General features: G+C 47.9%; 1 protein-coding gene across 5 annotated transcripts in view; it reads left to right on the plus strand.

Annotated features, from left to right (window-relative positions):
* znf385c (zinc finger protein 385C) overlaps positions 1–16489 on the plus strand; it is a 520410-nt gene that overhangs the window by 375000 nt on the left and 128921 nt on the right. For all 5 annotated transcript variants that reach the window (XM_072487338.1, XM_072487339.1, XM_072487340.1 and 2 more), the window contains exon 2: positions 14381–14523. In XM_072487338.1, coding sequence (XP_072343439.1) covers positions 14381–14523 — 143 coding nt within the window. The remainder of the gene's footprint in view (positions 1–14380; positions 14524–16489) is intronic.

The raw sequence follows: 16489 nt of genomic DNA on the forward strand, positions 1-16489 counted from the left end.
CCTGACCATTGGCCTGGGGCCACTAGGCCACTAGACAAGTGGCATTAGCACAATACCACTTTCCCACCAATAATGCATCTGAAGACAGGCATGTGAAGGAATAAATAGGGAGAACTTATTGGGTGGGATTTTCGGGTCCTGCCTGTCCTGAGAATGGAAATTCCCACCCGAGGTCAACGGGCCTTTCAATAATCCACTAAATTTCCCATCCCACCTGCATCAATCCTGGAAAATCTACACCATTGTGGGGAGATCTGGAAGAAACATAGAGCTGAGTCAATCAGAAACAATGACCAGGTTATTTTTTATTCGTTCATGGGATGCGGGCATCTCTGGCTGGGTAACTATTTATTGCCCATCGCTGAGGGATTTAAGAGTCAACCACATTGCTGTGGGTCTGGAGTCACATCTAGGCCAGACCAGGTAAAGACGGCAGATTTCCTCCTCTAAAGGACATTGGTGAACCAGATGGGTTTTTACGACAATGGTTTCATGGTGACCTTTAGACTTTCATTCCAGATTTTTTTTTATTGAACTCAAATTACATCATTTGCCATGGTGGGATTCAAAGCCGGGTCCCCAGGGCATGGCTCTGGGTTTCCGGATTACTTGTTCAGTGACAATGCTACAGCACCACTGCCTCCCCAGATGCATTTCTTCACACAAAGGTTAATGGGAATTTGGAACTCTCTTCCCCCATAAAGCAGGATAAACTGAAAATATGGAATTGATAAGTTTTTGATGGGCAAAGATATTAAGGGTTATGGAACCCAGGATGGGTAGATAGAGTCAAGATACAGATCAGCCATGATATGACTAAATGGCAAAACTAGCTCAAGGGTCTGAATGGCTGATTCCTGTTTCTAAAGGCGTACAGCCATGTAACTAAATTAACTTGGGTCAGAGCCTCTGAGGAATGGCAATCACAGTCAGATTACAACCCCGCTCCTCTTCACTTACACCGGAATGAAGCTGCACATTTCCTGCCCAGTCTCCCTCCTTTGGTCGGGTGAGAATAGGGCAGTGTAGCAGGTTCCCATGGCCTTCAATCAAGGGTACCAGAGTTGAGAGAACGTTAAGCCACTCCCCCCCCCGCCTCCTTTTTTACGGTGCTGCCATAAAACAGGTAGATTTAATGGTCCAGTCACTTTGAAAAGCTAGGTAGAAGATAACTGTGCAAGGTAAATGGGTAGGATAGGGCAGGGGGTCAGGTTAGGTGGGGTTGCAAGGATGGAGCGGGGAGGTGAGCCTTGGTACGGTGCTCTTTCGGAGGGTCGATGCGGACTCGATGGGCCAAATGGGCTCCTCCAGGGCAGCACGGTAGCATGGTGGTTAGCACAATTGCTTCACAGCTCCAGGGTCCCAGGTTCGATTGCCCGCTGGGTCACTGTCTGTGCGGAGTCTGCACGTTCTCCCCGTGTCTGCGTGGGTTTCCTCCGGGTGCTCCGGTTTCCTCCCACAGTCCAAAGATGTGCAGGTTAGGTGGATTGGCCGAGCTAAATTGCCCTTAGTGTCCAAAATTGCCCATAGTGCTGGGTGGGGTTACTGGGTTATGGGGATAGGGTGGTGGTGTGGGCTTGGTAGAGTGCTCTTTCCAAGGTCCGGTGCAGACTCGATGGGCCGAATGGCCTCCTTCTGCACAGTAAATTCTATGTAATTCTGCACTGTGGGATTCTATGATTTTACGGGATGGGCAGTGGAGGATCGGGGGGGAGTTGTGTGTCAATAGTGGGGGGTCATGTATCAGTCGGGGGGGGGAAGAGGTTGGGTTGCTGTGCGGGTTAGGTGGCCAGTGGAGGGGTTGCATGTGCCAGCGGAGTCTGATGGTCCGGGTTGAGGTGGCTTGGAGGTCGTTGGGGGAATCAGGAGGCCAGTCTGGGGAGGGGAGGGAGTTGGTTTGTGGGGGTGGTCGGGGTTGGTAGACAGGGGGTGGGAGGGCGGGGTGAGTGTTTGAGAGGTGGGGGGAGGGGGGGAGTGCAGGGAGGGCTCAATACTATAGTTACCCAGGAGTTAGAATTTATTTTAATTCTTCTAACTTTTCCTGGGTAACAACTCTGACAGTCAGAATCACCAATCGGAGTGCAGTATAGGATGTTTGCCAGTGTAAGGTAATTGCCCATCAGAACTTTGAGATTTCCGGGCAACACCCTCGCATGGGATGTCCGGAAGGGTCCCACAACAAGTCTTCCGGGATACCTCCTGGGTACAGCCCTCTGGAGGTGGGAGGTTTTGGGCCAAAATGTAGAAAAATGGTTGATATATCCAATCAGCACTTGTGGCGACAAATGTAAACACATGAATCAAGGCTCTTTGTATACATTCCATCCTGGACCACACTGACATCAACCCATCGCTACGCTGGCAAGAGGCTGGAGGTTCTGGCAGCCAATGAGGTGGAAATTGGCCCCACGCAGCCATAGTGCGTGCATTTTTGATATGCAGGATGATAGTCGCTGTCAAGTGGTTAAAGGAGGTGATTTCAGTCAAATCCTACTGATTCAGGCCAGCAGCTGTCATGGAGAGTTTATGTTTCAGCAGCTGCAGGTGCTGTGAAAATACAAAACCTTCTGCGCTGATGAAGCAGCATCTGCTGCTGTGGGAATAAATTAGAACTGACTGAAATGGGGCAGAAAAACGGTCTAAAAAGAATTTGTGAGGCACAGATGCTAAATAGTGTTTGTGTTCCTTTTTCGACTTGCCTCTGCTCTTTATTCCTTTCTTGGATGCCACAGACACTAGCTAGTCTGTGGCACACCAATTGAGGAGTTCAAAATATTGTACTTAGAAAGGCCACAGGAATGAAATTGCTCTTTTTTTAAATTCCCTGTCTCCTGACAGAGCTGTTCCTTTTTGGTCTCCTTGTAGAAAGCATCATCCACATTAGAGAAAATTCATCTGCTCCCAAGCCTCAGCATTATCTCTCAGTGTTCAGCATTAGGAGATGGAGCGGGGGCAGCTCATCCGGTCATTCTGCTTCCCTTGATGTCAGAAGGCAGCTTATCTCCAATTTCTATTGCCCTCTTGGTTGCACAGGTTACGCCAACAGTTCAGACATCAGCAGAAAGTAAACATGACTCTCCTAAGCTCAAAGTCGGATGCCTCCTAATAATAGTTCAGAAAGTACCAACCTCCAGAGACCTTCTCCCTCCCTGCTGATCCTGAGGGAGAAGTGGCATCCATACCAAACATCCCCTTCTCCCTCTTAATAATAATAATAATTGCTTATTGTCACAAGTAGGCTTCAATGAAGTTACTGTGAAAATCCCCTAGTCGCCACATTCCGGTGCCTGTTCGGGGAGGCCGGTACGGGAATTGAACCCGCGCTGCTGGCCTTGTTCTGCATTACAAGCCAGCTGTTTAGCCCACTGTGCTAAACCTGCCCCTGAAATTCCAGTTTCAGTCCCCAGAGCTGCCTCAGAGAGACATGTATCCACAGTTCAGCTCGGCCCTTCCTAATCACCTCAACAAATCTGCCCCCAAGAAATGAATCTTTGCTCAGATGTGAGGAAGCTACAACTTCTTCACAGGCAAAAGATATAAGCAAACGATTGTCATCCGAAAGGGATTCTCCTCACACCTCGTGCCGCCAATTTCCCTCGGACTTAGGTAACGTTTCATCTCTCAGGGCAGCACGGTGTCCCAGTGGTTAGCACTGCTGCCTATGGCGCTGAGGACCCGGGTTCGAATCCCGGCCCCGGGTCACTGTCTGTGTGGAGTTTGCACATTCTCCTCGTGTCTGCCTGGGTTTCACCCCCACAACACAAAGATATGCAGAGTAGGTGGATTGGTCACATTAAGTTGCCCTTAATTGGAAAAAAAATTAATTGGGTACTCTATATTAAAAAAAAACTTTTCATCTCTCTATGTATTTTGTCAATTCTGATAGGATTTCCTCACCACAGCTTTATTGTCCTTTTTATCCTTATATTCTTCCCCGCACCTCAAAATTATAGTCTCCTGCCTCCTTCAGTATTTTCCTTGCTCTGCCATCTATATATTTAGAATACCTAGATTCGACTGCACCTAATTATTACACCGTGATCAACCTCAACTTTTGTACACTTTTCAGTAATGAGCCGTTAATTGCCCTCTGCCTTTGTTTCTTGATTGAATCAAACAATTGATTCTCCCTCTCAGGTGGCCATTTTGCTCAGAGTTATGCGCCATTGTCAAATCTGACGAGGCAACCGAGAGACTGCAGAATGAGTTGAATAGTGGGCAAGTGGGCAAAATAGCGGTGGATGAAAATTTGAATAACAGTCAATTAGAAGTCAGTGCAAAATTAGAAGAAAAAATAGGGGAATATTCAGGCAAAATGTTAAATTGAAAGAGATCTGCTGAGGTATTTGTAGAAACTACAGTTCAACACAGTGGGATTCCACAAATAACAATGAGATAAATAATCAGTTCAGCGGTATGGTAGAGGGACGAATGTTGGTCAGGACAATTGGAGAATTCATAGCCTTAAAACCTTTTACAACCACCTAAATAAGCAGAGAAAGTCACATCCAAACAATGGAACCTCCATCAATGTGATGTTCTATCAACATTGCATTATTTTTATTTATTCATTCACATTTATTTGTGTAGGTGTGGCTGGATAGGCCACCATTTATTGCCCATCCCTAATTGCCCTTGAGAAGGTGGTAATGAGTTACCTTCTTGAACTGCTGCTGTTCATGCTGTGTAGGTGCACACACGGTGCTGTTAGGAAGGGCTTGCCAGGATTTTGACCCAGTGACAATGCAGGAACGGCAATATATTTCCAAGTCAGGATGGTGTGTGACTGGGCAGCATGGTGGCGCAGTGGGTTAGCCCTGATACCTCACGGCGCCGAAGTCCCAGGTTCGATCCTGGCTCTGGGTCACTGTCCGTGTGGAGTTTGCACATTCTCATCGTGTTTGCGTGGGTTTCGCCCCCACAACCCAAAGATGTGCAGGCTAAGTGGATTGGCCATGCTAAATTGCCCCTTTAATTGAAAAAATAAATGAATTGGGTACTCTAAATTTATTTTTTGAAAAGGATGGAGAGGAACCTCCAGGTGATAATGTTCCTTGGATCTGCTGCCCTTGTTCTTCTCGATGGTAGAGGTTGCGGGTTTGGAACGCACTGTTGAAGAGCCTTGGTGAGATGCTGCAGTGTACTTTGGAGATGTCACACAGTGCTGCCACTGTGCATCAGTGGTGGAGGGAGTGAATTTTTAAAGTGGTGGATGGAATGTCAATCAAGTGTGCTGTGTTGTGGACAGGATAGTGAGCAGCTTCTTGGGTGTTGTTGGAGCGCAACGAGGCAAGTGGAGAGTATTCCATCAAACTCCTGACTTGGCTGTTGTACATTGTGGACAGGCTTTGAGGAGCCAGGAGGTGAGTTACTCTGACCTGCTCTCATAGCCACGGTATATTTCTTTTAATTTTTCAATTAAGGGGGAAGTTTTGCGTGGCCAATTCACCTATCCTGCACATCATTGGGTTGTGGGGGTGAGGCCCACACAAGCACAGGGAGAATGTGCAAACTCCACACAGACAGTGACCCGGGACCAGGATCGAACCCAGTCCTTGACGCCGTGAGGCAGCAGTGCTGACCACTGCTTCACTGTGCCGCCTCCGCAGCCACAGTATTTAAATTGCTAGTACAGTTCCGTTTCTTGTTAATGGGAAGCCCCGGAATTTATTTTTTTTGAAAATCTTTTTATTGGCTTTTCTCAAATTTATAAACAGTTGTTGCTTATACATATTACATTTTTCTTGCTCGCGCTAATTTGCTTTATTTTACAGAGAGGTTTGTTTTGTCCTTCATTTAACTAACTGTATGTACATCTTGTTGCCCTTTGGATCGGTCTATGATATCCCCCCCCCCCCCCCCCCCCCCAGGTTGCGCAGTCCTTTGGTTCCCCATCTATCTTTTTTTAACCTGGCTTACTCCTCGTTGCTGGCCTTGGACAGGTTTTGGAACAGCCCGACAAACTGCCCCCAAGTATCCAGGAAGCCTTCCTCTGACCCTCGGATGGTGAACTTAATCTTCTCCAGGTGGAGAAATTCCGAGAGGTCAGCGAGCCAGTCTGCAGCTGTGGGTCGTCCTGCCGATCACCAGCCGAGCAGGATTCTCCGGCGTGCGATTAGGGAAGCGAAAGCAAGGGCGTTGGCCCCCTTCCCCATGTGTAGTTCTGGCTGCTCCGATACCCCGAAGATTGCCACTATTGGGCATGGCTTCACCCTCACCCCCACAACCCTGGACATTGCCTCGGAGAAGGCTGTCCAGAACCCAGCAAGCTTGGGGCAAGCCCAAAACATGTGGGTGTGGTTGGCCGGGCCCCTCTGGCACCGCTCACATTTGTCCTCCACCTCTGGGAAGAACCTGCTCATTCGGGTTCTGGTCAGGTGCGCTCTGTGCACCACTTTGAGCTGCATTAGGCTTAGCCTTGCGCAGGAGGAGGTGGAGTTCACCCTGCTCAGTGCTTCATTCCAGAGTCCTCATCCTACCGCACAGTTCGTCCTCCCATTTTTGTCTGGTCCCGTCCAGTGGAGTCCGGGCTCTGTCCAGTAGCTGTCCGTATATTTTCCCACATAGCCCCCCCTTCTCGCTGCTTGTGCTTATTAGGTCCTCTAGTAGTGTGCTTTCTGGGGCCCTGCGGTACCCTACTGTCTCTTTGCGGAGGAAGTGCTTTATTTCTCAATTCCTCTCCTTTTGCTCGTTTCCACTTCCTCGTCAGTTCGTCTAGTGTCGTCAGTCTGCGCCCTACGTAGAAGTCCCCGACCGTTAGTGTGTCCTCGTCCCGCCTCCATCTTTTGAAGGTGGTATCTAGCAGGGCTGGGGGGAATCTGTGATTGCCGCAGATGGGGGCCATAAGGGACATTTTGGTTATCCCGAAGTGCTGTCTCAACTGGGTCCACCTTCTCAGCGTGGCCGCTATCACTGGGCTCGTTGTGTATCTTGTTGAGGAGAATGGGAGTGTTGCTGTGGCCAGGACCCAGAGGGTTGTTCCTTTACAGGATGCCTCCTCCATTTGTACCCAATCTGTGTCGGGTTTTTGTACCCATCCCCTCACTCTTTCTGCCGTTGCTGCCCAGTGGTAGTATTGTAGGTTCGGTAGAGCCAAGCCACCCTGTGATGTTCCCTCTTTGCAGTGTCGGTTTAGGAATTCTCAGGTTCTTACCCCCCCCCACACACAAAAGCCATGATTAGACTGTCCTTGTGGATGAAGATCAGGATGGATCGAAACAGGAAGAGGAACCTTGGGAGTACGTTCATCTTGATCGTCTGCACTCTCCCCGTCAGGGAGAGTGGGAGTGAGCCCCACCTTTGAAGGTCTTTTCTTACTTCCTCCACCAGGCTGGTCAGGTTCCACTTGTGGATCTGTGTCCAGTCTCTGGCTATTTAGATCCCCAGGTAACGGAATATGCTCTGGGCCGTTTTGAACGGGAGCCCCTTCAGCTCTGTCCCTCCCCCTTTTGGATTCACTCCGAATGTCTCGCTTTTGCCCAGGTTAGGTTTGTAGCCCGAGAAGGTTCCAAACTCTTTCAGTATTTGCAGTATTGCCTTCAGTCCCTCCTGTGGCTTCGAGACATAGAGGAGCAGGTCATCTGCGTAGAGTGAGACTCTGTGCTCTCTGTCTCCTCTCCGGATTCCCTTCCAACATTTTGCGTCCCGCAGGGCTATCGCCAGGGGTCGATCCCTAGTGCGAACAAGAGTGGGGGGGTGGGGGGGTGGGAGCCCCAGAATGTTGATAATGGGGGATGGTAATGTCATTGAATGCAAAGGTTAGAAGGGTTAATGGTCATTGCCTGTCACTAATGTGGCATGAATTTTACTTGCCCCTTTTCAATCCAAACCTGAATGTTGTCCTGGCTGTGGCTGCGTCAGATCATGCATTTAAACAAGTTAAAACACAATACTTATAAAGAAGAGTGTTGTCACTGAACCACTTTCTAATTTTAATTTCTATCCATTCAGCCTATAATCATCGACTGACCTTAAGAGGAGCACGTCCGCTGTGTAACTTGCTAGCATTGCTTTCTGTCTTCATCATCATGATGTAATAATAACAATTGCTAAAGTATCATCGACTCTACCATTGCATTGAAAGCTATGTCTAGCTCCTCCGTATAATTACCTTCCTTCTGGAGTAGTTCCCCTTTAATATTGGATAGAGTAAAAAAAATACTCTTTGTACAAAGTGGTCATATTCATTTCATAAAGGTCAAACTTCTGCATTTAATAGTCAATTTCAGTTTCTTCAGGCCAACAATAAACAAGGAATATGTAGCACATAGATACAGCTGTGTGCAGGTAATCACTGTTAATCAGACTCTCCTCTGGTGCCAGTAATGTTTGGTGGAGGGCATGGGTTATGAATAAAGCCCATTCCCATTGGGTTTTTGGCAGCTACGCACAGCTATTTGCACAAGTGCCTTTTGTGCACATGGGCTCTGGCTGATTTGCCAAATCACTGAGCACTGTACTCTATTCATTTCTTCATTCAGTAGACAAGACTAAATCGAGAGGGTAGAAATTTAAAAACATGTGGAATGCTAAACCATCTGGATCGCACACATTAAGTACTGGAAAGCCCTTTTTTGTCCATTCAAGAGGAATAAGGTAAGAATCAGACGTTCACTTTTAATTGCTCCATCCTCAAATCTAGAGCAATCAAAGTAAGAAAATATCCATTTTTTGTGAAAGATCTGAATATTTTGACAATGCCAGTGGGTGGAAATAGCAGGTTTCGTCATTTGTATGATATGAAGCTGGGTTTTTTGTTCTGTTTTGTGCTTGGCTATTTCAGATGTTCCATAAAGCTTGATACAGTGACTGGAATATTTAGGGCGTGATTTAATGACCACACCGCGCCTGAAAAGCAGCTCTCGGTGGCACAGCAAGGCCGATAAAAATCGGGGGATCCCGCTCCCGGGATTTACCTGGCATGCAACACATCGCGAGATCTAAAGGAATCTCGCGAGACATTACGATGCGAATCCTGCCCATTGTGGGCGGGATCACGTTTTGGCAAATGTGTATATTAAAGCGAGACAGCTAGTCTCACTGTGATGTGCAGTTCCCAAGGTACCAGAGACGTGAGACCGTACTCCATCAGAGTCCTCGGGCAAGTGAAATTCGGTACTGGTCTCCAATAATGGAAATCAGATGGAACGGCACTTGTGGGGGTCTCGGTCTCCCAGGGGACTGGAGGCCCCCAAATGCATGTCCTTTCCGCAGGATGGTACATTTATACTGCTGGTGCCACCCATGCACACTGGCACTTCCAGCCTGGTACTTAGCAGTGCCACCTGGGTGCAGCCATGCATTGCCATGGTGCCTATGTGGCACTGCCAGCTGGCTGGGGAACTGCAAGGTTGGCACTGCCAAGATGCCAGGCTGACATTTGTTGTGCGGGTGAGATCACACTGGGCACCCTGCGCGGGTGATGGGGGGGCCGGGACCATCCCATAGCGGTTTGGGGGGTGGGGGATCAGGGGCTAGTTTAGCAAAGGACTAAATCACTGGCTTTTAGAGCAGATCAAGGCAGGCCAGCAGCACGGTTCAATTCCTGTACCAGCCTCCCCGAACAGGCGCCGGAATGTGGAGACTAGGAGCTTTTCACAGTAGCTTCATTTGAAGCCTACTTGTGACAATCAGCGATTTTCATTTTCATTCATCAGGGGTCGTTTCAGGGGCCTTGGAGATTGGATACTATTTAAAAATGGCATCCCGATTGCTCGCTACATTGAGGAGTTCCGGCGAGCTGAGTGCACAAAACGGAGCCATGTGCAGCCTCGACCGTGCGTTCCCCGCTGAGGCTCCATATCAAAGGAGAGTCGCCTTGTGTTTCTCGGCGCTGCGAGTATTCTTGGTGAGCAGATATGGGGGGGTTGTACACCCCAGCCTGTGACTTTCAGAGCATTAACTTAATGACTGAAATCTTATGGGCTGGAAGTGGGGAATTTCCCATTATGTGTTCCCAGTTCTTACGTGACTGATTAGAGACAGTGGACTGGTCCATATTTAAGAACTCAGCGACCAACTTAAATGAGTATGCCACCACCGTCACAGACTTAATCAGCAAATGTGTGGACGACTGCGTGCCCAAGAAAGCAGTACGTGCGTTCCCCAACCGGAAACCATGGCTCAATCGCGAGATTGACTCCCTACTGAAGGACAGATCTGAGGCGTTCAAGGCAGACGACCCTGACCTATACAAGAAATCCAGGTACGACCTCCGCAAAGCCATCCGGAATGCCAAGAGAGAATATCAAACCAAGCTAGAGTCACAGACAGACTCTTGCCGGTTGTGGCAAGGACTAAACAACATAACGGGCTACAAAGCGAAGCCGAACAGTATCTCTGGCAGCAGCGCACCCCTCCCCGATGAACTCAATGCACTCTATGCTCGGTTCGAGCAGGTAACCAATAATCTGCTGGCGAGTGCCCCAGCAGCCCATAATTCACCCATACCCACCATCACAGCTTCCGAAGTCAGATTGGCCTTCCTGAAAGTGAACCCTCGGGAGGCGACGGGCCCAGGCGGGATCCCTGGTCGTGCACTCAGAGCCTGCGCGGACCAGCTGGCAGAGGTATTCACAGACATCTTTAACCTGTCCCTACTCCACTCCGAGGTCCCCATCTGCTTCAAGAAGACCACCATCATACCGGTACCAAAGAAGAACCAGGCAACGTGGCTCAATGTCTACCGACCAGTGGCCCTGACTTCAGTCGTAATGAAGTGCTTCGAGAGGTTGATCATGAAGCGCATCACCTCCATACTCCCAGAACGCCTTGATCCACTGCAATTCGCATACCGCTGCAACCGGTCCACATCAGACACCATTTCCCTGGCCCTACACTCATCGCTAGAGCATCTCGAAAACAAGGACTCCTACATTAGACTCGTATTTATTGACTACAGCTCCGCCTTCAACACCATAATCCCAGCCAAGTTCATATCAAAGCTCCAAAACCTTGGACTTGGCTCCCCACTCTGCAACTGGATCCTCGATTTTCTGACCAACAGACCACAATCAGTAAGAATGAACAACAACACCTCCTCCACAATAGTCCTCAACACCGGCGCCCCGCAAGGCTGCGTACTTAGCCCCCTACTCTACTCCCTGTACACACAAGACTGCATGGCAAAACTTGGTTCCAACTCCATCTACAAGTTTGCTGATGATACGACCATAGTGGGCCGGATCTCGAATAACGATGAGTCGGAATACAGGAGGGAGATGGAGAACCTAGTGGAGTGGTGTAGCGACAACAATCTCTCCCTCAATGCCAGCAAAACTAAAGAGCTGGTAATTGACTTCAGGAAGCAAAGTACTGTACACACCCCTGTCAGCATCAACGGGGCCGAGGTAGAGATGGTTAGCAGTTTCAAATTCCTAGGGGTGCACATCTCCAAAAATCTGTCCTGGTCCACCCACATCAACGCTACCACCAAGAAAGCACAACAGCGCCTATACTTCCTCAGGAAACTAAGGAAAGTCGGCATGTCCACATTGACTCTTACCAACTTTTACAGATGCACCATAGAAAGCATCCTATCGGGCTGCATCACAGCCTGGTATGGCAACTGCTCGGCCCAGGACCGCAAGAAACTTCAGAGTGAACACCGCCCAAGTCCATCACACAAACCTGCCTCCCATCCATTGACTCCATCTACACCTCCCGCTGCCTGGGGAAAGCGGGCAGTATAATCAAAGACCCCTCCCACCCGGCTTACTCACTCTTCCAACTTCTTCCATCGGGCAGGAGATACAGAAGTCTGAGAACACGCACGAACAGACTCAAAAACAGCTTCTTCCCCACAGTTACCAGACTCCTAAATGACCCCCTTATGGACTGACTTCATTAACACTACACCCTGTATGCTTCATCCGATGCCAGTGCTTATGTAGTTATATTGTATATGTTGTGTTGCCCTATTATGTATTTTCTTTTATTCCCTTTTCTTCTCATGTACTTAATGATCTGTTGAGCTGCTCGCAGAAAATTACTTTTCACTGTACCTCGGTACACGTGACAATAAACAAATCCAACCCAATCCAATCCAATCCAGTGTGGGCCGGAACAACCGAGACATCATATATTATCTGACCTGTCTAAACTGCAGGAAAATGCATGGCGCCTCCCTGTCTGAAGTGCTCGCTTTATGATCAGTGTGGGTTTTTTTTTTAAAAAGGATTGTGTAACTTCTTGTTAAAATTATTTCATATCGGGATCAGGCCAAGCAGTAAGTGTTGCATTTAATGGCTTCAAATAATGCCGAAATGTATTCGACGCCCTGCATACCAACTGAAGTGTAAAGTATCGAATGCCAGTTGTGAACGTGTGTGATCACATGTCCTGGTGTTGCTGATTAAAATTGCAGATAAGGTCATTGTCAGTGCCTCTGTTGGTAAAATTGTTCCCCAGTATTGGGTCAAGGGAAGATCTTGGGTCTAAAACTTGGTTGATGCTGAATGAATCGATCTGAGTCTACCAGACAACAATGACGCTACACTGACCTTAATATCACTGGGCTTTCGTTAAAGGGGGCAGTAGGGAGGCAAACAGCCAGGATCAACAATTCTGATTGTTATCCTATGTGGAGGTTCACTTAGGAACTTGCTTGAACTTAGCTTTGAGACAGTAATTAGCTAATTCTTTGTTTGGGTTCCACATAAAAATTGGTTTAGTGAGCGAGGCACTAGAGGAAACACACTGCCTAAATGGGGGAAGAAGTTTTGTTTATATCCAATGTTATCACATCTCCCAAAAACAACAACAGCTTGCATTTATCTAGCACCTGTAAGGTGAAAGAATAGACTCGCTGACCTGCAATGTTTCCTCATTAAGCAACAACTTGATTTTAAAGTTACATCCTTGTTTTCAAATACCTCCATGGCTTAGACCCTCCTTATATCTTTGGTCTCCTCTGACCTACAAGTCACTGAGATATCTGCACTCCTCCAACTTTGGCTTCTTCAGCATCCACAATTTTAATTGCACCACGCACCACCAACTGGTGGCCATGACTTCAGCTGCCAAATTGCTCTCCTCCCTTAAGATCCGTCTTGAAACCTACTTCTTTAATTAAGCTTTTGATCATCTCATTAGGTGGTTCTGTGTCAAATTGTACATGCCTGTGAGCAGCTTGTAAAGTATTTCTCGGTTGAAAGCGCTATATAAATAAAGCTGTTGTTGTCGATTGTAACCTAATCTGCGCAGTGAACCAGATGGTAAAATCAACTGGAAGGTTTACCTGCTGACCAGGCAGTTGGGACCCAAATGCTACTTTAACTCCTGGCCTGAGGGGATGTAGTTGTATCTTTTCTACCTTTGAAGTTTGTAGGGAGAGGAGCCAAAGTCAGAGGAAAACCAAGCAGTTCATTCTCTTTACTTCCCTCACAAGGCCAGGAGGAGTGGGATTGTTCCTCGTGGACCCACGAGGAAGATTTAGTTCTTCCCCCTGCCTCGGTGCCAGCTGTAATGATATGTATAATCTAAGGAGTGTAAAGGGTTAACAAGATGATGTTCATGTATCTCAACACTAGATGGCATCACTGAGTAGTCTTATAAAAGGCTGCGTCTCCAAGCATTCTGGGAGAAGGTTAAGGAGAAGAATAGTGAGAGGTTGAGATAGAGTGTTAGTTGTATTAAAAATACATTATAAATTACTGTACCATAGATTTAATATTGTTGCTTTATTAGCTATTACTTAGTAGAGTGTGCGAACCATTTAAAGTAGTGTAAATAAACTAGCTTTGTTTTAAATACATAGCTTGATGTTCTTTGTCAACACTACGACTTTTAGCAATCTTGGAGAACTATACAAGGAACATCACACCAGCCTCTTGATCAGAAGACCCTCTCAGAATGACCACCCTGCCATTTACCTGAGCACTAGTGGCTGTTGTGTTGGTCCTAGCTCACGGCGAATAAAAGCCCACCACACGTGCAGTTCCTGCTTCGGGTTAGAATCAGGCCTTCTCTCTCCAGGTTCAGCATGACCCATGTCTATTAGGATGAGGTTCTCGGGGTGGGTTAGTATGAAGGAACAATGTGGAAGGTGTCCTGGCTTCAAAGATCTGGCCACCATGTTTTTCACACTTATATAAACAGATGACCGCTTTCACTTGAAGGTCAGGAACCGTAAACCCCATCAGAAAATTCCCCTCGTCCTAGATGTGTGCTTCAAACAACTCGTGCCATACTTACAAAAGGGAAGGCTCAGCTAGCATTGACATCTGCAGCAAACCTTTATGTCAACATGCTAAATACAGAGCAAACGTTTTAAATATGCTGCTGGAGGAGTGTCATTTGCGGTATGTGGGTTTTATAAGCTTTGAACAGTTAGCATGGCAATTGTAATGAATGACTTTATCTTCCTTCTGTCTTTCTTCAGGTTCCACAGGGCAGAACAGTCATCTTTTAGCATCTCTGCAGCTGCAAGGAAGAGCCATGCAACCTGCCCTCGATATGAAACACTTACTACCTTTTCGACTAAACACCCCCTCCCCCGTGGGATTATTTCCCAACTTCAACACAGTAAGTGCTCTTGTAGTCTATACTTTTTTCACCTTTAAGGCACATAAACTGCAGAGAGAGAAAAATAATGATTATCTGTTTTTTTTTATCCGGCGTCTGAATTGTACAGTGGTCTATAAGTTCATATAGGGGGGGGGCGACCGCACCCCCGACCCACAGGTTTGAGGGGTGACACTGGGAGCTCTGACCCAGGGGACAGAGGATGTAACCGGTTCTGGATGACGTGAACCTGAAATGAGGTTTTCTGCCAGGCACCAATTGTTGTTTTCTTCAGTTCTACCTTCAACATGGGCGTAATTCAGCGGACTCAGGTTAAAGGTCACTGAAGGGCGCAATTAGCAGTATGTTATTCGGCAGCTGTCGTTGTTTTTCACCTCCGGGAGGTGCCCTGTCTCCCACCACCCAGGGGTCTCCACTGGCCTGGGAGCCCCCCCCCCCCCCCCCCCCCCAGGTGCCGTCACGACTGGTACTGTGTGGCCAGTACGAAGCTGCACCCTGGCGAGGTCTTCCAGGCGCGGCCGGTGAGCCCCGGGTGTCGGGTGAATCTGGTGTCCGGATATTTAAATGAACTTAGAACATAGAACATTACAGCGCAGTGCAGGCCCTTCAGCCCTCGATGTTGCGCCAACCTTTGAAACCACTCTAAAGCCCACCTACACTATTCCCTTATCATCCATATGTCTATCCAATGACCATTTGAATGCCCTTAGTGTTGGCGAGTCCACTACTCTTACAGGCAGGGCATTCCACGCCCTTACTACTCTCTGAGTAAAGAACCTACCTCTGACACCTGTCCTAAAATGAGCTGTAAGGCGGAGCGAGTCGGGTGAGTACAAAGAACAAAGAACAAAGAAATGTACAGCACAGGAACAGGCCCTTCGGCCCTCCAAGCCCGTGCCGACCATGCTGCCCGACTAAACTACAATCTTCTACACTTCCTGGGTCCGTATCCTTCTATTCCCATCCTATTCATATATTTGTCAAGATGCCCCTTAAATGTCCCTATCGTCCCTGCTTCCACTACCTCCTCCGGTAGCGAGTTCCAGGCACCCACTACCCTCTGCGTAAAAAACTTGCCTCGTACATCTACTCTAAACCTTGCCCCTCTCACCTTAAACCTATGCCCCCTAGTAATTGACCCCTCTACCCTGGGGAAAAGCCTCTGACTATCCACTCTGTCTATGCCCCTCATAATTTTGTAGACCTCTATCAGGTCTCCCCTCAACCTCCTTCGTTCCACTGAGAACAAACCGAGTTTATTCAACCGCTCCTCATACCAGGCAACATTCTGGTAAATCTCTTCTGCACCCTCTCTAAAGCCTCCACATCCTTCTGGTAGTGTGGCGACCAGAATTGAACACTATACTCCAAGTGTGGCCTAACTAAGGTTCTATACAGCTGCAACATGACTTGCCAATTCTTATACTCAGTGCCCCGGCCAATGAAGGCAAGCATGCCGTATGCCTCCTTGACTACCTTCTCCACCTGTGTTGCCCCTTTCAATGACCTGTGGACCTGTACTCCTAGATCTCTTTGACTTTCAATACTCTTGAGGGTTCTACCATTCACTGTATATTCCCTACCTGCATTAGACTTTCCAAAATGCATTACCTCACATTTGTCCGGATTAAACTCCATCTGCCATCTCTCCGCCCAAGTCTCCAGACAATCTAAATCCTGCTGTATCCTCCGACAGTCCTCATCGCTATCCACAATTCCACCAACCTTTGTGTCGTCTGCAAACTTACTAATCAGGCCAGTTACATTTTCCTCCAAATCATTTATATATACTACAAAGAGCAAAGGTCCCAGCACTGATCCCTGTGGAACACCACTGGTCACAGCCCTCCAATTAGAAAAGCATCCCTCCATTGCTACTCTCTGCCTTCTATGGCCTAGCCAGTTCTGTATCCACCTTGCCAGCTCACCCCTGATCCCTTGTGACTTCACCTTTTGTACTAGTCTA

The sequence above is a fragment of the Scyliorhinus torazame genome, chromosome 21 (assembly GCF_047496885.1).
Source record: "Scyliorhinus torazame isolate Kashiwa2021f chromosome 21, sScyTor2.1, whole genome shotgun sequence".
Lineage (NCBI taxonomy): Eukaryota > Metazoa > Chordata > Chondrichthyes > Carcharhiniformes > Scyliorhinidae > Scyliorhinus > Scyliorhinus torazame.